Source organism: Bos indicus x Bos taurus, chromosome 10, assembly GCF_003369695.1.
Source record: "Bos indicus x Bos taurus breed Angus x Brahman F1 hybrid chromosome 10, Bos_hybrid_MaternalHap_v2.0, whole genome shotgun sequence".
Lineage (NCBI taxonomy): Eukaryota > Metazoa > Chordata > Mammalia > Artiodactyla > Bovidae > Bos > Bos indicus x Bos taurus.
The window spans coordinates 14,117,796-14,141,568 of record NC_040085.1 but is presented as its reverse complement, the minus strand read 5'-3'; the positions used below and the strand labels follow the sequence as shown (position 1 = coordinate 14,141,568).

At 52.8% G+C, this 23,773-nt stretch overlaps 1 protein-coding gene across 3 annotated transcripts in view; it reads right to left on the bottom strand.

Moving 5' to 3' along the window:
• Window positions 1-8,753: 8,753 nt before the first annotated feature.
• Window positions 8,754-23,773, bottom strand: part of CD276 (CD276 molecule) — a 32,127-nt gene continuing 17,107 nt past the window's right edge. For all 3 annotated transcript variants that reach the window (XM_027553175.1, XM_027553176.1, XM_027553177.1), the window contains exons 2-10: window positions 22,486-22,608; window positions 19,575-19,916; window positions 19,081-19,395; window positions 18,144-18,482; window positions 17,667-17,963; window positions 13,596-13,730; window positions 12,838-12,879; window positions 11,431-11,466; window positions 8,754-10,173 (exon numbers count right to left, since the gene is read on the bottom strand). In XM_027553175.1, coding sequence (XP_027408976.1) covers window positions 10,151-10,173; window positions 11,431-11,466; window positions 12,838-12,879; window positions 13,596-13,730; window positions 17,667-17,963; window positions 18,144-18,482; window positions 19,081-19,395; window positions 19,575-19,916; window positions 22,486-22,558 — 1,602 coding nt within the window. In that variant the 5' untranslated portion in view covers window positions 22,559-22,608 and the 3' untranslated portion in view covers window positions 8,754-10,150. The remainder of the gene's footprint in view (window positions 10,174-11,430; window positions 11,467-12,837; window positions 12,880-13,595; window positions 13,731-17,666; window positions 17,964-18,143; window positions 18,483-19,080; window positions 19,396-19,574; window positions 19,917-22,485; window positions 22,609-23,773) is intronic.

Here is a 23,773-nt window from a genome sequence, read left to right as displayed (position 1 = left end):
ATGCCACTCCATCCTGTGCACACAAGATATTGCTGTCATAGCCTTTCTTCCCAGCGCTGCTGGGTAGTTTCTGAGCTCAGCCACCAACTCTTAAGAAGTCGAGGCATCTCAGGCCCCTCCCCACCTATTCCCTGGCATCTACCACCTCCTTCTAGAGCAAAGACCTTCCTATCAACAAAGTGGGGCATGGACCCCAGAGTTCTAGCTCCCAGCCTCTGGGTTTCCTCAACCTCTCAGGAGCAAAGCTTGGAGGTACTGCTCATGGTTCCACAGAAACTTCCAGTTTCAGGCTCTTCTCCTAGCAGTTCCCCCAGAGCCTCAGCCAGTCAATCCCTTCCTCCGGAGTCCAGTCCCCGAGCTCTGTCAAACCATCCTACCTGCTCACCTGCCACCCAGCCTGGCCCCCTCAAGAGTGTGACGGGTCCACCACTGCTAAGCTCATTCAGGAAAGTCCCCAGTGCCTACCCGGGGCTTCACCCTGCTGGCTTTGCCCTTAGGAGCTCGGCAATCAGCACTCATGCCAAAGCTACCTATTAGAAGAAGAAAATCATTTTAAAGTAATGTTGTGTTGCTTCATTGAAGTTGCCTTCATAAATATTTCAAAGGTGTTTATTAGGAAAACCACAGGAACAGAGAAGAGGCTGTGGAGACTGAGAGAAGAGATGCCTCGTGAGGTCTCAGCTGCCTCTGCCACCACCATCAATGAAACATCTACCTCCTCGGAGGGCCTGGCCCTGTGGGGGCTGCAAAGAGGAGAAGCCCACTTTGTTGGGTTGCCCTCCCCCGCCTTGGGGAGGCAGCTACTCTGAAGCCATGTACCTGTCCTCAGATTGAACCAACCCCAGGAGGTAATATAACAGAGTCCTGCGGACCCAGCCCTGAGCTGGTGCAGGGGCCTCCTAGGTCTTCCTCTGAGTGCTGTTCCCAGCTGCTGGCCAATTGTTCCCCTCCTCTGACTCAGGCTTCCCTTGTGGCTCAGTTGGTAAAGAATCCACCTGCAATGCCGGAGACCTGGGTTTGATCCCCCAGTTGGGAAGATCCCCTGGAGAAAGGAAAGGCTACCCGCTCCAGTATTCTGGCCTGGAGAATTGCCTGGGTCACAAAGAGTCGGACAAGACTGAGTGATTTTCACTTTCACTTTCTGACCCAGTGGTGCACGGGAAAGAGCTGGGAGGTCCCTTCCTGGGCCGGCTGATGTACCCAGATTTGTGGCTGCTGTCCTTCACTCTCCTCTCCCCTCCCCACTCCCTCATTTACTCCCCTCTCCCCATGCACATACCCATCCAGGACCACATCAGACTAGGAGCAGCAGAGCCAGAGCAGGTGCACAGGGCCAAACAACCAACCCCAGGAGCCCCTCAGCCCAGGCATCTCAGCCTTGTCTTGCCCCGCTCCATTGGGCAGGGAGGGCCCAGCTCAGGATCCTGAAGAGGTGGTAAGAATGGTGTCTTCTTTCCCTTCTTCTCTCTGTGGGGGTGGGGCAGGGCTGGAGACACCACGACTGCCTCTGATACAGCTCCTCCCCTTGGGAAAGAGCCTCTTTCTCTTCCCCAAGCCAAAGCCAACAAGTCAATTAAACCCTGAGAAAGCAGATTCGATCTGCAGGCCAAGGGATTACATTGATCTGCAATGCTGGTACCCTGGGGGCCATGGCTGCCTCCCCTCGAGCCTGGAGCTCCTCTTCTGCCATCTTCAACTGAGACAAGAGCAATCCTCCCCACCGCCACCTCCATCCTCCTGCATCCCTCCACCCCCGCCACACCCTGTCTGATGGCCTATCCCCTCTCTGCTGGTTCACATCTCTCTTGTTTGCGCAGGCTGAGCCTGAGGCCATCTGTTCAGACTTATCCATTCACTCAGCTTAAGTGCAGGTGAGGTGCCCCTTGGAACCTCCGTCCTTTGAGCAATCTCTCTTCATCTCAGTCAACCAGAGAAGGGGGGACTGTTCTTGACCCCATTTTGCAGAAGTGACCTGCAAGGGCACAGAGTATCCAGCACCCCAAGGGTTAGAAGGTAGCATTCCCCACATAGAATGTGGGGGTGGGTGAACGGAGCGCGGGGAACCTTCCACGGTAAATAAAAAGGAGAAAGACTTGCAATTACCGTATCAATTGTTTCTGGGTAAATAGGGGCTTCTAAGAGATTTTTAAAATAGATTATTCCTTTAAATAGGTTAGGCACCCTTTGACAGCCTCATTTACATTATTCCTTTGCTGGGAAATCCTTTTTTTTTTTTTTTTTTCTGGGCATAGTGTAGAAGTCAACTTCAGCCTCAGTGTGAATTGCATTCAGAGACTGGATGAATGTGGTTTGGGTACTTAGTGGAGGACAGGGGCTGCTCTGTGCCCCAGGCTGGGCAGGGCAAATCCAGAACTACTCTGGGGAGAAGGAGATGAATTTCCAGAGAGCAGCAAAGGAGCCAGGGCTTTATTATGGCTGTGAAACATTTGAGGTGCAGTCAGGGATCCAGGGGATTCACAGCAGGGAGTGCGTAGGATTTACACAGGCAGAGAAAAGAGGGGGCAGATTCAGTGAGGCAAGAGCTTGAGCAAAGGCTTATAAACAGGATTGAATATGGCCCATCCAACTCCCCCCACCCTGTCAGTCATCTGTGGCCCCTTCTCCCTCATCACCCATCCTCCAGACAGAGCAAAATGGACTCCTCTCCTAGCACTATCAAGCCCACTCCACAAATGTCCCACGTCTGGAGTCCCTGGCGCACCTTCTCTTGCGGTGGTGGTGGTGTTGAATCATTAAGTCATGTTTGACTCTTTTTGACCCCATGGACTGGAGCTTACCAGGCTCCTTCTGTTCATGAGATTTGCCAGGCAAGAATACTGGAGTGGGTTGCCATTTCCTTCTCTATGGGATCTTCCTGATCCAGGAATTGAACCCAAGTCTCCTGCGTTGGCAGGCGGATTCTTTTACTGCCGAACCACCAGGGAAGCCCACATTCTTTTGCAGGGCTGACCCCTATCCTCCCGGCTGCATTAGGTGGGTGGACACTCAGAAGGGCAGCCTGGATGGAGAGACCAAGGAAATCAGCACCCTGGCCATGCTTCCCATGTCACAAGCCCTTGACATGGTCAACCATGGAGGCTAAGCTCCCTCTGCAACTTGGCCAGCTTCGGGTTCTCAGAACGTTTGCTGATGTGCCCACCATATAGACTTCAAGCCATTATGAAAGCTATAGAAATAAGAAGTAGCATGTTCATTCATTAGCAACAAATTATCTTAGCAAATAAGGCTAAATGTCAGTTCAGTGGCCAGCAAAGATACATGTTGGTCCCTTCCCCCAGTGCCCTGAGAGTGAGGGTCACATTCTGCAGGCACTGTTTAGGAGAGGATATTGAAACACAAGGGGGCTTCCCAGGTTGCGCAGCGGCAGAGAAATCACCTGCCAATGCAGGAGTCTTAGGAGACATGGGTTCGATCCCTGGGTTGGAAAGATCCCCGGAAGTAGGAAATGGCAACCCACTCTAGTATTCTTGCCTGGAGAATCCCATGGACAGAGGAGCCTGGCAGGTTACAGACCATGGGGTTGCAAAGAGTTCGGACACGACTGAAGACTGAGCATGCACACTGAAACACAAGAGGCAGGAAGGAAATGAGATAGGGTGCAGACTAGCACCCCAGGAGCCTGACAGCCTGAATTATGGGACTAGTCAGGTAGACTCCAGATAGCTAAGCTTTGAGACCAAGGGAGGGCTAGAGGCCAGAGACCACTCAGGAGGGTAGTGGAAAGCAGTGGTAGAGGAAAGATGCTATCCTCTGGCCACTTTGGCTGCAGCAGGTCTGCAGAACAGTAGAGGCCACAGAATATCCTGGGGCAGAAGCAAGTTTGAGGCAGGGAGGAAAGGAAGCAGGAAGAGCGTGAAAGCTGCTTTCTTGAGCCTGGCACACGCGCACAGCCCGCTGGGCTGCAGTGAGCAGGACAGATGGTCCTTCCCTTCGTGGTGCTGGAGGGAGGGAGGGAACCAGGACCAGCCGCATGACTGTGCACATCTGGAGGCCTGGGGGCAACAAGGGAAAGAGAGGGAGAAGGGGAGGCAGTCGGAGGAAAAGGAGGGAGCCCCCTGTCTCCTGTCCTCAGGCTGAAGGCTGCACTGTCATCCCTGGAGCCCCCTCTTTTCTCACTTCCCCAGAGCCTGGGTGCCTGGTCTGACCAAGAGTGGGAACTTAGGGTTCCTGCTCTCCTCTGGGCCCCACAACAGAAGGAACAGGCCCTCCTCTTCACACTAAACAAGATCCCTCCCCTTAACCTTCCTTGCACCTGTATTTTCTGTTCTTCCTTTAGTGAGAAAACAAACACCCTTAGGTCTGATTCAGTCTCATTGAGAACAGCTGGCTTGTCTCTTTCCCCTGGTCTCGGAAGCCTCTGCTCTGGGCTGTCTCTCTGAATCCTGTTTTGCATTAACTTGTAAGGTAGGCTCAAGCCCCTGGGGTACACACATCAGCTATTTAGCAGTGATCTCATCTAGCTGCGTCAGAACTTCTAGGGATGGGGCCAGGGGAACTGCTATTATTAAAACTTCCTTAAGTGACTCTAAGGTGCAGCCAGAGTTAAGAACCAGTAGACTGCTGTGATGTGGAGCAGGAGCGTGGTGCCCAGGATTATCTATTAGGGGCCAAAACATCTTGATTCATGGGCCTCCATCCGGAAGGGATAATGAGGACACAGGTCCAGAGGAGGGCAGTGGGGGTGAGGAAATCATATCAGCTGAGGGAGGTTGAGGGGAGGGGGCGATTTTACTGCTCAGGTGCTGCAGAAAGGCTGGGGACAAAGGTCAAACCCTCTGCTTCTGAGGGCTGGGATGTGTGTGCCCCGTGAGGCCCAGCGTTCCCTGTGCTCTAACAGGCACCACCTCATTAGTGCTGAGATAGTGTCACTGTAATTACCTGGAACTGGTGGAGCCAAATGGCAGGTCACGAACACCCTCAGAAACAAGTGCAGAAAATTGAATGTGCCCTGAGGCACCTGCATCTAAGTGAGATGCTGATGAATGTGGCCCCATCCATTGTGGTCAGGTGTGCATGCAGGATGCGCCTTTCAGCCCAAGGCCCACCCATCCATCAAGAGGCAGACACACTCACCTCTAAGACTGGGGTCCTAGAACCATGAAGATCCCTAGCACCTGGGGAATTGAGGCGGGGCCCCTACAAGTTAGGTGTTGAAGGGTAAGGCAGTGCAGGGTGGGTGGGGGAGGAAAAGAGGTCCACATGCCTCATCCGCTGCTGGGTCAGGCTCCACTGTGAGTCTGAGTGCCTGGCTGGGGTGGCAATTCCTGGCACCCTTGCTGCCCTGTATAGAATTGTTTTGCCAGTGGCCCTAAGTGCTCTTCACTAGCACGTTCTTCCTGCCATGAGGACTGGCTGTAAAGGAAGCCCAAACAAGAGGTAACTCTACCAACATTTAATATCTACAGCCTATGGGCCTGTGATGAGTATGAGGCTCCATACTGTAGCAGCTGGAGCGCAAGGCTGCAGTATTTGTCTCCAAACTGTAGAACCTGCCAAAGTCTATTCTAGAATAGCAGTGCTAGGAGATACTATGTAGCCATTTAGAAAGAATGAAGGAGGTCTCTGCAAAAAGCTAGGCACAAAATAGTATATGAGGTAGGATCCATTTATGTTAAGTTCAAGAACAAGCAAAACAAATCGATGGTGAAAACAGCCAGAGCAGTCTCTCTGGGTGGGGCCATTGACTAGGCAGGGTCAGGAGGGAACTTTCTGGATGCTGAAAGTGTTCTGTATCTGGATCTGGGTGATATTTACATGGTGATGTAAACACTTCTTTAAAAATTCACAGAGCCATACACTGAGGACTAGCATCTTTTTTACACACTAGGTGTATGAGACAACTCAACATAAAAAGTTAAGAGAACTGATCTGAGAAAATGGTAAATCAAATAGGGGGGAAAAAAGCTGTAGAACAGAATTCGTGATTTCATTTTTATAAATGAGTAAGCCTGGGGAAAAGTCTGGAAAGATAACAAACTGTTAGTAGTACTTTCCTCCGAGTGAGGGGATTGGAGGTGAAGACAACCAGTTTCTACATTTCTGTATTATTTGCATTTGTGGTGTTTGAATCCTCTGTCCCTCATACCTCCTCCACGTTCCGGCCGCTCACTTCATGGTGGCTCCACTCCGGGTCATGTGAGTGTCCTGCACTTGGAGGCCTGGGTTCAGGGCTATTCAGGGCTATCTTTGGCTTCCTGTCTCAGTTTAAGACTTGGGCTTTGCATTAAGATCTTTCGCTATTGCCCCGCTCAGAATTTGCAGGATCTGGGACTTCCCTAATGGTCCAGTAATTAAGAGTCTGTGCTTCCACTGCAGGGGGTGCAGGTTCAAGTCTTAGTCAGGGAACTAAGATCCCACATGCCATGTGGCCAAAAAAATTTTTTTTACTACTAATAAAAAATAATCTGCCAGGGTCTCTGCTCATTGGGAAGATTCCCTGGAGAAGGAAATGGCAACCCACTCCAGTATTCCTGCCTGGGAAATTCCATGGACATAGCAGCCTGGTGGGTGAGTCCACGCAGTGGTGAAGAGTCAGATACGACTTAGTGACTCAACAACTGTTCCTTGGTCCACACATACCAGCATCCCACTAGGCAACCGCCTCCTGGGATAAGCCAGGTCAAGTGCCTCTGCCTGAACAGACACCATGGAAGGCACTGTCCGTGCTTGTGAGAGAACGCTCTGAAGAGGAAGAGAGCAGGGAGAGAAAGGCAGGGTGACTCGGCCCGTCAGCCATTCTGTTTGTAGCCCAACATCCAGGCTCCTCCTCCTGAACGGTCAGTGCCACTAATGGGTCTTCATGGCCTTGGTTACAAATGGTCCTGGAGGTGAATTCCGGTCACACCTCAAGCCAAGAAAATGAACCCTGCTCTGTCCCCTCTTTAATATGGATGTGACACCTGCAGGCTACAGCTTGTCGCACTGTGAGAATTATTTCTCCATTAAAATGCAGGAGTTGGAGCTTTGCCCAGGAAGAGCAGCTAAAAATACTGCTCTCTGGGGGCACCAGCTACTGGGGGGAGTGAATGGCCACCTTCCTCACCCTGCAGCCCCTAGGGAAGTCCCACACCTGCTGGGTCCCTCCCTTAAGCATCTGATTCAGCATCGTGTTTGAGCCATCTCCCAGCCCTGTCCGAAAGAAAAAACGCACCAGTTTCTGGGCCTGTTTTACTGATGGGCAAACTGAGGTTTAGACAACTTGCCCTGGGTCGCTGTGCTCCATCTACAAAATCACCGAGGGAGCAAGTGTGTGCAACCCGACTGCAGGGAGGGAAAGATAAGCCATCATGTGTGCCCAGCACTTTATAGTTTGTAGTGTCTTCTTCCTATGTTGTCCAACCCTCACAGCAATCCTACAAAACATGAACTACTATTGTACTGGTGTGGTTGACGCCTGGTGAGGTGAGGTCACGCTCCAGGGTGTAGGGGGAGACAAGGGGCAAGAGACAGAGCCTCGGGAAAGGTTTTTGAATCTAAAACCTACCCACAGCACCAGTCGGGGGGGCCTTCTAGTAAGGTGACTGGACTCACTCCTAGGGCCATCGACTTTAGAAGAAGCACCCTTTGGAAAGAATTCCACATACCTTTCCAAAGGTATCATCACCCCTTCTTTTTAAACATATTTTGCTGTTTTTAAAATTTTTATTTATTTGGCCACGTGGCATGTGGGATTTTAGTTCCTTGACCAGGGTTTGAACTCATGACCCCTGCATTCAAAGCACAGCATCTTAACCACTGGACCACCAGGGAAGTCCCTTCACCCCTTCTTAACAGATAAGGAAATGAAGGTTCAGAGGGATGAAGGACCAGGTCACAAGTCAGCAGCAGAGCCAGGAACAAAAGTCAAAAGGGAAAACAAGAAAAAAAATTAAAAACAAAAGTCAAGTGTCTTGACCTCCAGCCCGAGCTCTTCCTGCTGCCCTAGGGCCCGCAGAGTTTGGGGACTGACTGGTGGGCCAGTTCTGAGACCCTGGCCCCCAAGGGTAAAGGAGCCCAGTGCACTTTGCAGGCTCCCACATCCTTGAACCTGGTTCTCTGGAAATGGTTTGCTTGCCATGTTCACCTCTTCTTCTTAGTCTTCAAAACTGGAAGGTGATGAAAAATCTCAAGCCCATTTTTCATATAAGAAAACTAAGGCCCTGGGACTTCCCTGGTGGTCTAATGGTTAAGACTCCAAATGCAGGGGGCAAAGGTTCAATCCCTAATTGAGAAATTAAGATCCTGTATGCTGCACAGCGTGGCCAAAAAAATAAAAAATCTAAAGCCCAGAGAAGTGAAATGCCCAGCTCAGGATCACAGGGAAGGGCTAAATGAGGTCTTGGACCTAGACCTCTGACTCAGGCCTGGTGCCCATTCCACTGTGTCAGCCAAAAAGAGCACGTAGAGTTCCTTTTCTACGTTAACTTCTTCCTGGGTCTTAGTTTCCCCATCCATAAAATGGGGGCATTAGGCCTTAAACAAGCCTAGAGTCTGAATCTTCTGAGATAAAGATATTAGGCGACACTTCTAAGAGTGGGTGGAGCCCCATACAGTGACCAAAGGACTTGGCTTTCTGGACAGCCAGCATCCTTATCAAGTGGGTAAATGAAGTTAGAAAAAGGGCCATGGAAACCCAGGGACTTAAGGACGGTGAGAGTTAAGGAGATCCAAGCACCCCTACTCTGGGCCTCAAACGTCCAGGAGGGAATTCTTCCAGTCGAGCCCTGCTGCCACACAATTTACAGAGAAAAAGCTTTCTACAAAGGCATTTATTTTTCCCAAAATGCACCCCCGGTTAACAAAATTTCTCAGAGTCCCACATTTAAATTAGAAACCCCCACATCTTTCATTCCTGGTGAAGGGAGGGATGTCAACAGGAGGACATCAGGTCCTCAGAAGTTTACTCCACTGGAGGCTGGGGACTGGCCGGAGACATGCCAGAAATTGTCTGCCCAGCTCCGGAATAGCACCATGGTGGGGGAGGGGCTGTCCCTGCCCTCAGGCTTCCCCTGCGCTGCAGCTCTCAGCTCCCCAGGTCGGTCGGGTCTGGGCTGCCTGTCCCCGCTGTGCATGCCTGGAAAGACACTTTGGAAACCATCAGATGCTCCAGTTGTGGCAAGAGGCTCTGTCTCTCTTTCCAGGTCTCTGAGCAAGGATTCCGGGTGGGATGGGAGTGAGGTATCCTGGGAACTGTGGTCCAGAAGAGGGGTTCAGCAGGAAGCATGGCAGGAGCCCCTCACGAGTCCCTCTTGCCTCACGGGTTTCTCGGCTGAAGGGCGCGCTCCTTAGGGAGGGGCTTGTCTTCTCACGCAGGGTCCCCAGTACCTAACACAGTGCTGACGCCCAGAGATGCTCAGTGAACGTTACTTGAATGGATCAATGAAAGGAAAAGCAGAGGGACAGCAGCAGATCACAAGGGGGCCCATGCAGCCGCCCACAGACCTGGTGTGACCAGCACGTCCTTCCCGTGGGGAGGGCGGGTGGAGGGTGGGGCTCACAGGGCACAGCCCGGGGCGCCCCGGAAGAGGCAGGGCCGGGGGAGGTCCTCACGTGTTCCAGCACGTGCACCTGCTTGAATGCATGCCTGGGGGAGGGGCCCTGTATTCACTTAATGGAGGAGGGAAGAGGCTGACTTTGGGGCCAGAGCACGAGGCGACGCCTCTAGTCTGGAGGAAATACTAAGGCTGCAGTGGCCTCTGCTGAGGAGACAGAGTTACGGACAGATGGGGGAGAAGGCTGAGAAGTGATAGCTAGTGTATCTGGACCATCGGAGACAAGGCGAGGGGAGACTGTGTACCACATCTTTGGAGAAAAATGGCAGCCAGATGGTCCGTGTAGCATATCCATTGGGGAAATATGGCGGCAGGGAGGTCTGTGCATTGCGTCCGTGAGGAATAAGCGGCGAGATGATTTAGGTATCGTGTCACTGGAGAAATAAGGCAGCAGGATGACTCGGGAATCGTGTCCATCAGAGAAGTAAGGCTGCAGGGTGGTCTGTGTATCGTGTCCTTTGCAGAATGAGGAGATCCGCTCGAGTGGACGCCATCTGTTGGAGGCAGGGAAGCCCCCAGCCCAGAGCTCATACTGAGGCTCCAGTGCAGCCAGAGGTGGGAGCCCCAGGGCAGGGGCAGCAGCTCCCTGAGCCTCGCGGTCAGACTATTTCTGGTCCATCATCTACATTTCATGACGGGAAGGAAAAAAGAGGGGGGAGCGTTAAATGCGGGAATGTCGGATCCCCAGGGATGTGGTCACATACTCGGGGGGTGGGGGGAGTATGTGTGAGGGGGCTGACAGTCTGACTGGCAACCCCCACAGCAAGCACTGCCCTCAAGGCTCAGATAGACACACACAGCAGCCGGGCATCAGACTGACTATGAGGGTGCCAGGAGGAGACTGCCCAGTCCTCGCCGGCTTCTCTCAATCCCCCTGGATCCAGCCACCTTGCACCCTTCCCTTCTCTTGGTCTGGCACACTCTTCCCTTCCCCATGCTGCCCCCCACCCTGTCTGTCCCGATTCATCTTCTCCACTCCATACATTCACACCCATGGCCTCACTCTCCGCCATGATCTGAATGGAGAGTTTATTTCCTGACAGGGACAGCAAGCCAACCTGAAAGTTACTTAAGGCTCCATAACCTTTGGCCAAAAATTAAGGTCCCAAAACTTTTGACCTTTAAGTGGAAGCCACTCATATTTAGTGATAAGTCTGCATTGAGAAATAGCTTATTCAAAATACACAGACACACAGAGAGATATACATATATTTATAAACACACACACAGAGGTGTAGCTCCTGGTCACTTTTAATAAAGAAGAATCTCAAACTAAACTAACCTCCAACCAACCACTTCCTAATGTAACTGCTGATGTTATGATAATCTGACCAATAACCATCACTAACAATTATTAACCACTGACTGTGTACCAGGAACGTGCCTGTCCAGCTGAAAACCCCATTTCCTAGCCTCACTTGAGTTGCAGTCACGTGACTAGGTTCTGACAAATGGATATAAACAGGAGTGACAGGAGCTATTTCTAGTCAAGCCCTAGAAAAAAATGTCCCCTCCCTCTCCTCTTTCCCTCTTCGTTCTGGAGGGGGTGTGGGAGCTGGAGCAGCCACCTGGACCTGGCAATGTAAGCTTTGAGTAGAAGAAGGCAGAAGCCAGGTAGGAGGAAGCTGGTTCCAGGGTACCAGTGGCCTTAAGACAATCTCGACTCCTGTCCCGGTTAAGCCTCTATCATATTTGCATCCTGTTAAGAGCAGTGGGGACCTTGATTTCTCCGCCTGCTGCCATTTCAACAGGGAGGAGTCGAGGCTGTCCTTCTAGGGGAGGGAGCCTCGGGGCAGCAGCAACCCCATCACCAATGACCAGCCCCCAGCCTCCTACACACAAGGGCACACACACAGATGCACAAACACCACGTCTTTACCTTCTTTGTTTTCAGAGTGTTTCAGGGGCCGCAGGGCTGCAAAAAAGGAAGAACACAGTGAAGGGGGAACTGTGGAAAGTGGTGGTAAGGAAGAAATAAAGTCTAGAAGACTGGGAAGGCCTGGGAGGAGGAGGCAGGAGGGAGAAGTTGAGAGGGCGCGGGAAACATCACAGCACTAGAAAAGGGGTCTCAGCTGCTGCCCCAGGTTCCCGTTCTGCTCTATGACTTGTCACTCCTCCCCCAGGCCTGTTTTCTGAACCTCTATAATGGGAACAATTTCCCAGCCCTCCTGTGAGTGAGGGATGTGAGAGTACCCTGAGCCTGCTCTACAAATAGGGTTAAGAGAGGGGCTAAGGGAGGCTGCAGGTGTCGCCAGCTAGGCCCAAGATCTTGCAGAACTGAGACTAAGCGTGTCTCTAAGCCCCCCTCTTCTCCCCACTCCCTCCCTTCTGCCAACTGCACCTGCCTCTGAACAAGAAAAATGAGGCCTGATCCCAGGCTGTGTCTATACCTGCCACACCCGGACACCAAAGGCAGAGAATGAATTGGCACAGTTTACAACAGTCCCCAGAGGTCAATCTTCTGCCCTTCCTTCTTCAGGGATTGGGGGGTAACCCGTGTCAACTGGCACCATCACAGAGGGCTCAGCAAGAACCTGCTCCCCCAATACATGGGCCCTGGGGAGGGAAGGCAGTGAGGCCTCCAGTGGCCAAGGGGCACCAGGGCCTTGGCGCCTCCTCTCCAGGCTCCAGGCTTGTGTCCCCAAAGTGCTGGGCCCTTCGCAAAGTCACTCGAGAGAGGTTCAAAACGGCCCTCTGCTGCCATCAGGGAAGGCCAGGAGGCCAGTTTTTACATATGGGAAACTGAAGCCCAGAAGAACAAAACGCTGACCAAAGTTATTCAGCCTCTTAGCAGAGTGGAACTGTGTCAGGCTGAAAACACAGTGCTAATAACAGGACTGAAAACCACGGAGCCCTTGCAGGCCCCCGGCACAATATCAGGCCCTTCATATACATGATCTCATTTAATTTAACTCACACCACCCATGAAAGGAGCAGCTAGGAGGAAACTGAGGCCCAGAGAGGCAAAGTGACTTGCTCAAGGCCACTCAGCTTATATAAGCTGGGTCTGGAACCCAGCCTGCCCTGCTTGCCGAGCCAGGTCCTTCAGGGTGGAGTGGCCCTGGGAGGTGGTAAAGGTAGACAGGAGAAACGAGGCAGCAGCTGGGAGACCTGCCTCCCGGTCTACTTCTGAGCAAAGACCAGACTCACCGAGGCTGGGAGGCCTCAGTCCACAGGACACATTTCATTCAAACCTTCAAGTAAATGGGGCCCCTCCAGACCTTGGGGTCCCTGCCCCATCCCTGCATGTCCTCAGCCAACAGAGTCCCTCTGGGTTCAGACTTACCCGTCTTGGATCCTTCTCCATCCCCATCGTGGTCCTCGGCTCCTGGGAACAGAAACTTCCTCAGCCCTACCCACCTTCATCACTGACCTGCTCCTGGGAGTGCAGGAGGCAGGCGGATGGGGCTGAGCAGGCCTGGCCTGTGCCAGGATAAGAGGGACCCCAGGCAGGAGCCCACCACTCACCTGGCCAAGGACTATCCACTCACTCACCCACCCACCACTCACCAGAGTCGACTTCCCTACCAGGGTCAAACCACCTACCTATCAATGTCGACTTACCACCTACCAATCACCAAGTCAACCCACACTGACCCCAGCAAACAGCGGCTGCTTCAGACACTGTCCACTCTAAGGATGACACAGCCTCTCATGGTGACACACAAACCCACAAAGAACTCACGCCTGCATGGCTCGATCTCCACGTGCTCTCACTCACAGATACACTCACGTGACTTACGCTCTCACGGTCACACACAGACACATTCATCCCTCTGTTACACATCCACTACTTGCTCCTAGTCACACTCACATCCACCGTGCATTTCTGCACACTCACCCTGCATGTTTGCACACTCACGGGCAGGCTCACACGTCTTTAAACACACGAGATCTGTTCAGCCTCCAGATCACACATATACACACACAATGTAGCTGCATTTGCACACACATTCATTCTGTCACTGGAAAGTGACACTCCTGTTGATATCATAGACACACCAACATACCCGGAGACACATGCACACCGCCTCTCTCACTTACCTGCATTCTCCTCCTCGCAGCTCTGTTTGATCTTTCTCCAGCACACGAAGGCCAGGGCCACCAGCAGTGCGACAAGGCAGATGGAGAGCCCCACGGTCACCCACAGGGCCTCGGGGGGGAATGTCATGGGCTGTCCTGGGAGGGGAGGTGGGGAGAATGGGGAGAGACTGTCATGCCTGACCCTCAGTGGTCCTGAGGACAACCCCCCGGCTCCAGAGTGTGAACAGGAGGCTCCTACCTTCAGGGGGCCCCCACACCATGAACTGAGCTTACATAAGCTCCTGTGCCCCTTCCCCCCACATCCACAAACCCTCCAAAGCCTGACACAGCTGGGATTGTCATGGGCAGGCCTCAACCTGGGAGGTTTGAAGAATCTGTGGCCCAAGATGCTCAAGAACCTTCTATGGCTCCCTACTGACATGGAAATAGTGCTTCAAGCTTCTTTGTAATTCCATTCTCCGTAGAGACGACCGACTGCTCCCAGCCCCTGCACCACTGCTCTCGGTTTCCTCTACCTGAAAAGTGCTCCCTCACTCTCCACCTGGCTTATGATTCCTCCTCAGGAAGCCCCCCTTTCTTCCCCAGCCCCACCTGGTGATATTCTCCATCTTACAGATCAGGAGTTGGCAAACCACAGTCCATGGGCCAAATCTGGCCCGTGGCCTGTTTTTGTACAACCCAAGAGCTAATAATAGTTTTACATTTGTAAAGGGTTACCAAATAAAGGAAAGACAGCAGCAGCAGCAACAGAGATGGTATGTGGCCCACAAAACCTAAAATACATATACATCCAGGCTTTGACAGAAAATGGGTGCAGATTCCCGCATAAAGATGAGGGTGGACACGGAGGGCACCCAAGTACAGGTTTACCCCTGAGAAGGAGACTTGCCAGGGGAATAGTGCTGTGAAACGCTGAGGGCCCTCCTGTTGGCAGTCTCAGGGCAGAGGGAGGAGCTGAGCTGCCCTTGGCTGGGTAAGGACCCACAGCTGTGCTGAGTGCACTATCCTCCAGCCCAGCCCCAGGATCCACGTGGGGTCCTGGGCAGAGGCCTTGGGGACAACAAATCTAACAAAAGCTCCTGCAGAAGATGCCATCAGAGCAAAGAGCAGTGCCATCAACCCTCGGGCAGTGGAGGCCTTAACACTGACATGGGGATTTGCAGCCAGGGTCACTTCCAACAGGCATGGCTGGTTACACTGCTGCTCTGGATATCAGCAGCAAAGGGACCCATCACCCTGGGGAACAGGAGCAGAAGAGAAAGACAGCAGCTGACAGCCAATCCATGAAGCGCATGGAAGGGACCCCTGGGAATCCAGAGTAGGGGAGGCTCCTGCAGGAAAGCATGGAGCAGACCACAGAAACACCCAGGAGGTGGGGCTACTGCCCTGTCCAGCCCTGGGCTGGTGTTGGTACCTGGAGCACAGGTCTGACTTGCCTTCATCCCACCAGCCAAGGACAGAGAGGGGCTCAGACCTGCATCTTCAGACTCCACATCCAGGGCTTGCTCCACAAAGCCCCCTCCACATACAGCACATGCAACTAACCTCCAGCAGGTGCAGAGGGACCAGGCCGGAGGACTCAAAGTCAGAGTCCCAGAACGTTTTCCAAGGCACAAAGCTGCCCAAAGCGAAATACAGGCCAAGGGCTCCAAAGTAGGGCAGACCTGCTCTCAGAAAAACAGGAGGCTGGGTGGTGGGGAGGAGAGGAAATTAGGCTGAGAGGCTAAAAGTTGGATTCTGGTTCATCTGCTCACTGCAGGATGCTGGAGCCAAGGTCCACAGACCCCCATGGATGAGTACAGCAGGGCCACAAGCCCTCAAAACTTAAATGCAAATGACTGCATTTATCATGTATCCAGTTTTCAGAGAGGTGGCTAATCCCCAAAGAGTCAGAGCCACCGTGCTAGGCTGTGGCCTTGGGAAAGTTCTCTCTTCTCTCTGGCCTTCAGCTTCCTCATTTGTGAAATGAACGCACTTTAAATGCCAGCTACTATAATTTTTAATGTTTTTCTCTCAGGTGGAGAAATGTCCCCACTGAGCAGCAGCAGGAAAGGAGGATAGTACCAGGAAGCACATGGAAGAAACCCCTGGGGATCCCAGGGTGGGGCTTTTGCAGAAAAGCAAGGAGCAGAGCCACAGAAATACCCAGGCAGAGGGGTTCCCACTATGCCCACCCCTAGGCTGGTGTTGATGCCCTCAGTACAGGTCAGGCTTGTCCTCATTCTGCCAGTCAAGGACAGAGTGGGGTTTCAGACCTGCATCTTCAGGTATATGAGTATAATCGCATACTCACAAGTCCTTTCTACACAGGATGGCGAATAGCTAATTCAGTTCAGTGTGCAAATTATCGTGAAGATCACCAATCCTTCAAGGTCCCCTCAACCCCACCTGTCCCTAGAGACTTCTGAAACTGCAGCCCATTCTGATCACTCCCTACTCCTCTGAAAACTTCACATTCTCTGTCAATCCTGCTGTAGCTAATATTTCTGATTCTCTCCTGTGGCTACATCAGACCATATGCTGACGTATCTAAAAGGTCAAGGAGACCCCATGGGACATCCAACAGCCCAGAGCAGTAACTACCCCACAGAAAGTACAGGCCTAGGGTCTCCAGAAAGAGGGTGAAGTCAATCTTGGGGAGGGGGTGGGCAAAGGGACAAAGCCTTGCCAGAAGAAAAACCGTGAAAGAGGAGGAGGAATGAGCCTCAATTCCTAGAAGGCAAATGCGATGGACACTTGCAGAAGTGAAGGCCACGCAAGGTCCTTGCAAATGGGGCGCAGGAAGACAGGAGTGAGTCAGTGAAGCCTGAGGCTTGCGCAGAAACTGGTTATCAGGGGGATCAGGTCTTCTGTGGGCCGCAGGTCAGGTGGAAGTCATGGGAAAGAAACAGGAGAACCAGATGGACAGAACCTGCTGTTCTGATCCCAGAGAATGCAGGGGGGTCCCTAGGAAAGGTTAGCTGTCCGAAGGGGAGGTACAGAGGAGCCAGAATGAGATCCAAATAAGGATGAAGACTGCCTCCCCCTGGCCTGAGTGTAGGTCTGAGCCCTCTTCACACCTCCAGGCACAAGGGGTACACACTGAGGTGGGCACTAAAGGAAGGGAAGTGTGGGCTAGGAGCCCAAAACTGTAGATTGAGGGAATTGCCCAAGGGGCAGCGTTGATCTGGTGTTTGACCACATGGGGGCAGCAGAGAGAGCCCAGCCATTCCAAAGGCTGCCTGTGCTGTGTGCTGTGGTTAGTTGCAACCCCAGGGACTGTAGCATGTCAGGCACCTCTGTCCATGGGGGTTCTCCAGGAGGGAATACTGGAGTCGGTTGCCATGCCCTCCTCCAAGGGATCTTCTCAACCCAGGAATCGAACCCAGGTCTCCTGCCTTGCAGGTGGATTCTTTACCAGTTGAGCTACCCGGGAAGTCCAAAGGCTGGCTGGGTCCAGTTTAATTCCATGGAGAACTGACATTGATGGAGTGAGGGGTCTGACCACCTGGAGAGGCCCAGCTGTCTCTCAGGGGCTCACAGTTAGATGGCGCCCAGCAACAGACGGTGACATAGCAACACCTTCTCAGCACTTGGAGAGGTTCCCGTAGGAAAGCACTCCAGACAGAGCTATGCCTTGTGGCTGCTCCAGAACTCCCTCCTGGAACACCTCCAGATTCCAGACAGGTATTCAGTCCCCAAGTACCAACTAAGACACTCTTGCTGCTGCTGCTGCTGCTAAGTCGCTTCAGTCGTGTCCAACTCTGTGCGACCCCATAGACGGCAGCCCACCAGGCTTCCCCATCCCTGCGATTCTCCAGGCAAGAACACTGGAGTGGGTTGCCATTTCCTTCACCAATGCATAAAGTGAAAAGTGTTAGGAGGGCAAATACTACAAATGATTCTTATTGCGCAATATAGCAAGTCCCTTAAGGACTGCTTGGGGGAGAATTTGAGACACGTGAAATGTAAAAAAAAAAAAAAAAATTCTTAAGTTTCCTGACCACCCAAGCCTATCTGAATTCTGGCTCAGAGTCTATATAAAAAGCGATGGTTCCTTCTATCCTTCCCCAGCTGCTCGTCGGCCCCTACCTGTGATGGTGACCGAGCCGTGGGCGTCCTGCTGCAGCACGGGGTTGCGCACCAGGCAGCTGTAGGTACCATTAGCGCCCAGCACCACCCTCAGCACACTGTGCACGTCGAACAAGCCCTGTTCGTTGGCCATCTGCGACGTGGTCACGTTGCCGGTCAAGGGCGCACCCTGCCCATCCTGCCACAACACTTCGGCCTCGGGGTAGCCCCGGTAGCTGGAGCACGTGATGGTCACCGTGTCCCCAGGCCTCAGGTCCTTGTTGGGCTCCAGGGTCATGCTGGGTTTTGAGTAGGGGGCTGGAGGGGAGCAGAGGGTAGAGGGCAGAGGTCAGGTAAGGCAAGGGCAGTGGGACACAGTGGAGGGAAAGAGCGCCCGGGGCTGTGAAGACAAGGGTCAGCACTGGGGCAGTGGGTAAAGGGCTGCAGGAAGTAGGAGGGGCGTGCCAAGGGGAGGGCGCCCCCTTCCGCGGCTCTCACCTGCCACCTGCAGGCTGACCGCGGCGCTGCCGAAGTCCCGGATGCTCACGAAGCAGGTGAAGCTCCCCTCATCAGCCACGCGCACGCGCTGTAGCCTCAGGGACGCGTTGCCCTGAGCCAGCAGGTCTGGGAAGAGCGCTGTGCGGTTGGCATAGGCGCTGCCCTGGTCGCGGCCCTCGGCGAAGCTGTGCACCAGCTGTTTGGTGTCTGTCAGCTGCCAGATGAGGTTGAGCTGTGCCAGGCTGAAGCCGGGCTCGGTCGAGAAGGAGCAGCGTAGGGTGGCGTCGGTGCCCACGAGGGCCACCACGGGGTCTTCCGGAACCTGGACTTCCACTGCACCTGAGGGCGAGGTTGGAGCGGCACGGCAGTGAGGAGGGGTGGGGACACTTGGCTACCACCACACTGCCTCCCATATCTCCTCCATCGACCCCCAGGTCCCATGCCATCTTCCCATTTTCTCCCCAGACCTAAAAACAGATTGAGTCTCAGCACTTCCAGACGTGTCCCTAATCGTCTGACAAGAATCACAACAGCTTGGCCTTGGCCTGACAAGGTCCATCTCCCTGGGGGACCTGGCCTGGGGCAGCCTGCAGCTCTAGCAAAACTCTCCTCTCCGCAAGGACCCATTTCCCTCTCCTATCTTCCGACTCTCTTCTGAGATCTGAATGCTTCTCCACTCTTTCCACCGGTTTCCAGAGCCCTGGAGTCAGGAGACCCAGAGAGCTGAGAGGACCTGTGATCATCACCCTCACCTACTCCTGCCACAGTAAGCTTTCCCTCTATGCAACCTGTTTCTGTTATTATTATTCGGTGTCTCACTGTTCTGGGAGACTGAAGGTAAGGAGCTAGATTCAGATACTATGACCACTGGAGATTGGACCAACTCCCCGCCCCTGTCCCCCACCCCAAGGGACATTTAAGAAAACAAAAGAAAAACCTGTGGGGCTTCTATGGGGCGTGATGGTGACCGAGCCGTGGGCGTCCTGCTGCAGCACGGGGTTGCGCACCAGGCAGCTGTAGGTACCATTAGCGCCCAGCACCACCCTCAGCACACTGTGCACGTCGAACAAGCCCTGTTCGTTGGCCATCTGCGACGTGGTCACGTTGCCGGTCAAGGGCGCACCCTGCCCATCCTGCCACAACACTTCGGCCTTGGGGTAGCCCCGGTAGCTGGAGCACGTGATGGTCACCGTGTCCCCAGGCCTCAGGTCCTTGTTGGGCTCCAGGGTCATGCTGGGTTTTGAGTAGGGGGCTGGAGGGGAGCAGAGGTAGAGGGCAGAGGTCAGGTAAGGCAAGGGCAGTGGGACACAGTGGAGGGAAAGAGCGCCCGGGGCTGTGAAGACAAGGGTCAGCACTGGGGCAGTGGGTAAAGGGCTGCAGGAAGTAGGAGGGGCGTGCCAAGGGGAGGGCGCCCCCTTCCGCGGCTCTCACCTGCCACCTGCAGGCTGACCGTGGCGCTGCCGAAGTCCCGGATTCTCACGAAGCAGGTAAAGCTGCCCTCATCAGCCACGCGCACGCGCTGTAGCCTCAGGGACGCATTGCCCTGAGCCAGCAGGTCTGGGAAGAGCGCTGTGCGGTTGGCATAGGCGCTGCCCTGGTCGCGGCCCTCGGCGAAGCTGTGCACCAGCTGTTTGGTGTCTGTCAGCTGCCAGATGAGGTTGAGCTGTGCCAGGCTGAAGCCGGGCTCGGTCGAGAAGGAGCAGCGTAGGGTGGCGTCGGTGCCCACGAGGGCCACCACGGGGTCTTCCGGAACCTGAACTTCCACCGCGGCCCCTGAGGGTGGGGTTGGTGAGGTGGGACGGTGAGAAGAGGGTGAGACACTTGTGACCTCCCTAGTTCCCCTCCCCTTCCAAGTTAACTTCAGGCCCTGTCCACTGCTTTTTTAAGGGCTGAGGAGAGATGCTTTTGAACTGTGGTGTTGGAGAAGACTCTTGAGAGTCCCTTGGACTGCAAGGAGATCCAACCAGTTCATTCTAAAGGAGATCAGCCCTGGGTGTTCTTTGGAAGGAATGATGCTAAAGCTGAAACTCCAGGTTTTTGGCTACCTCATGCAAAGAGTTGACTCATTGGAAAAGACTCTGATGCTGGGAGGGACTGGGGGCAGGAGGAGAAGGGGACGACAGAGGATGAGATGGCTGGATGGCATCACTGACTCGATGGACGTGAGTCTGAGTGAACTCCGGGAGTTGGTGATGGACAGGGAGGCCTGGCGTGCTGGGATTCATGGGGTCGCAAAGAGTCGGACATGACTGAGCGACTGAACTGAACTGAATTGAGGAGAGTTTATTACTTGTGGTTCTAGTTCAGCCAACATGAATATAGTAAATACATACTACGCCAAGGGTAAGAGTTAGGAATGCCACAGAGAACACCACCAAGGTCACACCTCTGAAGAGCTTAAATTTTAGTGGGAGATAGAGACAAACTAGCACACAAATTCTTGGTAGCATGTGATCTTGGTAGCATGAGTATGAAGGAAGAAAGAAGCCAATGGATAGAAAGTAAAGACGTAGTTTTTAAAAAAATCTGGCAGGTGCATCACCTGTCTGTGCTGGCTGCATTTCCCAAGTATACACTATTTTTATAAATTATGAAAAGAAAATCTAAACAATAATATGCACCAAAATGCTATTAGTGGTTTTCTCTGGATGAGAATCACAAGTTCTTTTTCTTTTCCTCAACAAACATAATTAGTTTTTATGCAAGAAAGAAAGATTACCCATGCATTTAAATATGGTGGTGAACCACATTCTCCATAAAGAGATACTAAGCTGAGATTGAAAGGGAATGAAAAAAGAGTCTGATATAGTCAGAGAAAAGCCCCCTAGGGCAGGTTGCCCTGTTCCCACCCCTGCCCTCTTTCCTGTGGGTTTACTCTGCAGCCTCCCACCCAGTCACCTCTGCCTCCAGTCCAGCTCTTCTTTTAGAGCCCTGGGAAGTTAGGTAGGGGTTCCTGATAGCTTTTCTTTTGGTGATATGTGCCTCCTAGCCTGGCACTGCCATTCTTGGGCAATGGTTATGATAAGTGTGTGCTCTGGGCATCAGCAAAGCAGGCACACTCAGAAAGTGTGGAGACCAGTCTTGAAACAAAGCTAGCTGAATATAGCACTCATTAAAGTTTTCTCACATTTTGAAAAACAGCATTTTATAGTTAGTATTTTCATTGTGAATTACATATAGGGAGGTGGTATCATTGTCTTTGGGCTTCCCTGGTGGCTCAGACAGTAAAGAATCTGCCTGCAATGCAGCAGACCCAGGTTTGATCCCTGGGTCAGAAAGATCCCCTGGAGGAGGAAATGGCAACCTATTCCAGTTTTCTTGCCTGGAGAATTCCATGGACAGAGGTGCCTGGCGGGCTACAGTCCATGGGGTCGCAGAGTCAGACACAGCTGAGCAATTAACACACACACACACCCATCATCAACATCTTTGCAGTGTGTGATGATCTCTAAAGGCCTTAAGCTTTCACTGGATCTCCTGCCAGGCTGCCAGGCACCACAGGCCAGATCTCCAGTTGGAGACCAACAGGGTGCCCCTTGTATGGGGGCATTTGGGGGATGAAACCTGAGGAGTCACCCAAAGCCCTTTCTCTAGAGAAATCAATGTACCGCTGGGTAAAGCGGTGCTTCCTTCTTTTGACCACCAGATGGCACCAGACATTCAGCTTTGTCTTCCCCCTTGAGGGAGGACGTCTCCCTCTGAGCAGATTAGGATTTGAAATATGATGGTGTTGTCATTAAAGTAGGTGCCATTATTGAAAGCCAACTCTGTGCCAAGAACTGTGTGGGAAGACTTATATCCTTTATTCAACATGGTTATTGAGCACCTGCTATGTGGCTGGCATTAATCCTGGCCCTGGGGATACATTCTACTCTTTGAGCGAAGCAGGCAATAAGCAAGTAAACATATAATATGTCAGGTGGAGATTAGTGTTGGGAAGAAGCATAAAGTAAGGCCAGCGAAAGGGAGGGAAGAGGTGTTATTCTATACACAGTAGCCTGGGCAAGGTGACATTTGGGCAATGGCTTGAATGAAATATGGGATCGAGTCATGCAGACATGTGGAGGGAGAAAGTTTTAGGCAGATGCAACAGAATGTGCAAAGGCCCTCAGGAGGGAGCACATGTGTGTTTGAGAAACAGCCTTATCACATTTAGTGCTCACGTTACCATTTTACAGAAGAGAAAACAGAGGCTAAGAAATGTCAAGTAAGGTGGATCCCAAGGTAGGAATGAGGTGGACAGGGCACAGAGGAGATTTGGAGGCAGTTAGCCAAAAGCTTCCCAGCCCTGCCAGACAGAGAGGCCTCAAGGCAACTCAAGGCTCCAAACTGCTCCCCTCACCTGTGAGGCAGAACCACAGCACTCCCAGGGCGGGGGCCACACTCACACCCGTGCTGCTCGGTCCACACAGCATCTTCTCGCGAGGCAGCTGACAGCTGGACTCTCCGTGATGGAAGGCTGCCCCTGCCGGTGAGGAAGAGGAAGTGAAGCTTCTGTCTCAAAAGGTCCTTACCAAGCCCTCTCTCTCACCTCATCTCCCCTGGACCAGCCTGGTGGAAGGCTGCAACAGCCCACTCGGAGGTCCTCCTTCCCACACCCTACAGGGCTCCCATCTGAGGGATATTTTGAGAGATGCTGGCAGGAGGGAATTGAGTCACTGGGGAGGCTGGATCAGGGGAGGCAGGGCAGCAGGCAGTTAGGATCCACCCCTTCTAAGATACTGATATGCAAACAAAAGATAGGAGAGGCAAGGCCAAGAATAGGCAAGCCTGGCCGGCTCGGGGCAACGCAAGTATGTACACAGATCAGTTTGGCTCAGCTGGTAGGGGAGAATAAGGCTTAGAGATCAGCTAAGACATTATTTTGCTGACAAAGGTCCGTATAGTCAAAGCTATGGTTTTTCCAGTGGTGATGTATGGACGTGAGAGTTGGACCATAAAGAAGGCAGACCACCGAAGAATTGATGCTTTTGAATTATGGTGCTGGAGAAGACTCTTGAGAGTCCCGTGGACTGCAAGGACATCAAACCAGTCAATCCTAAAGGAAATTAGTCCTGAATATTCATTGGAAGGACTGATGCTCAAGCTCCAATACTTTGGCCACCTGATGTGAAGAGCTGACTCACTAGAAAAGACCCTGACACTGGGAAAGATTGAGGGCAGGAGGAGAAGGGGATGACAGAGGATGAGATAGTTGGATGGCATCACTGACTCAGTGGACATGAGTTTGAGCAAACTCCAGAAGATAGTGAAAGACAAGAAAGCCTGGCGTGCGGCAGTCCATGGGGTCGCAAAGAGTTGGACACAACTTAGCCACTGAACAACATAACAAGAGGTCAGAAGCTTATCCTGAAGGCAGCTGGGAGCCACAGAAGGTTCTGGAATAAAAGAAAGGATATGGTCAGAGCTGTGTTTCATAAAGATTACACTGACAGCATCTGCAGGATAGATGAGAAGAGTTGGACAGAAGAGACAAAGCAGGTCTGGGGGAAAGCGGCAGCATGAAGGACAGGGGAGCGAGAGGGGGAGCAGTCGGGGTGGCCGTGGTCTGAGCCTAGGGAGCAGGCGGAGCATTCACACAGAGAACAGGGAAGGGTTTAGTGTAGGCTGTGTGCAGTGAAAGGTGTTTG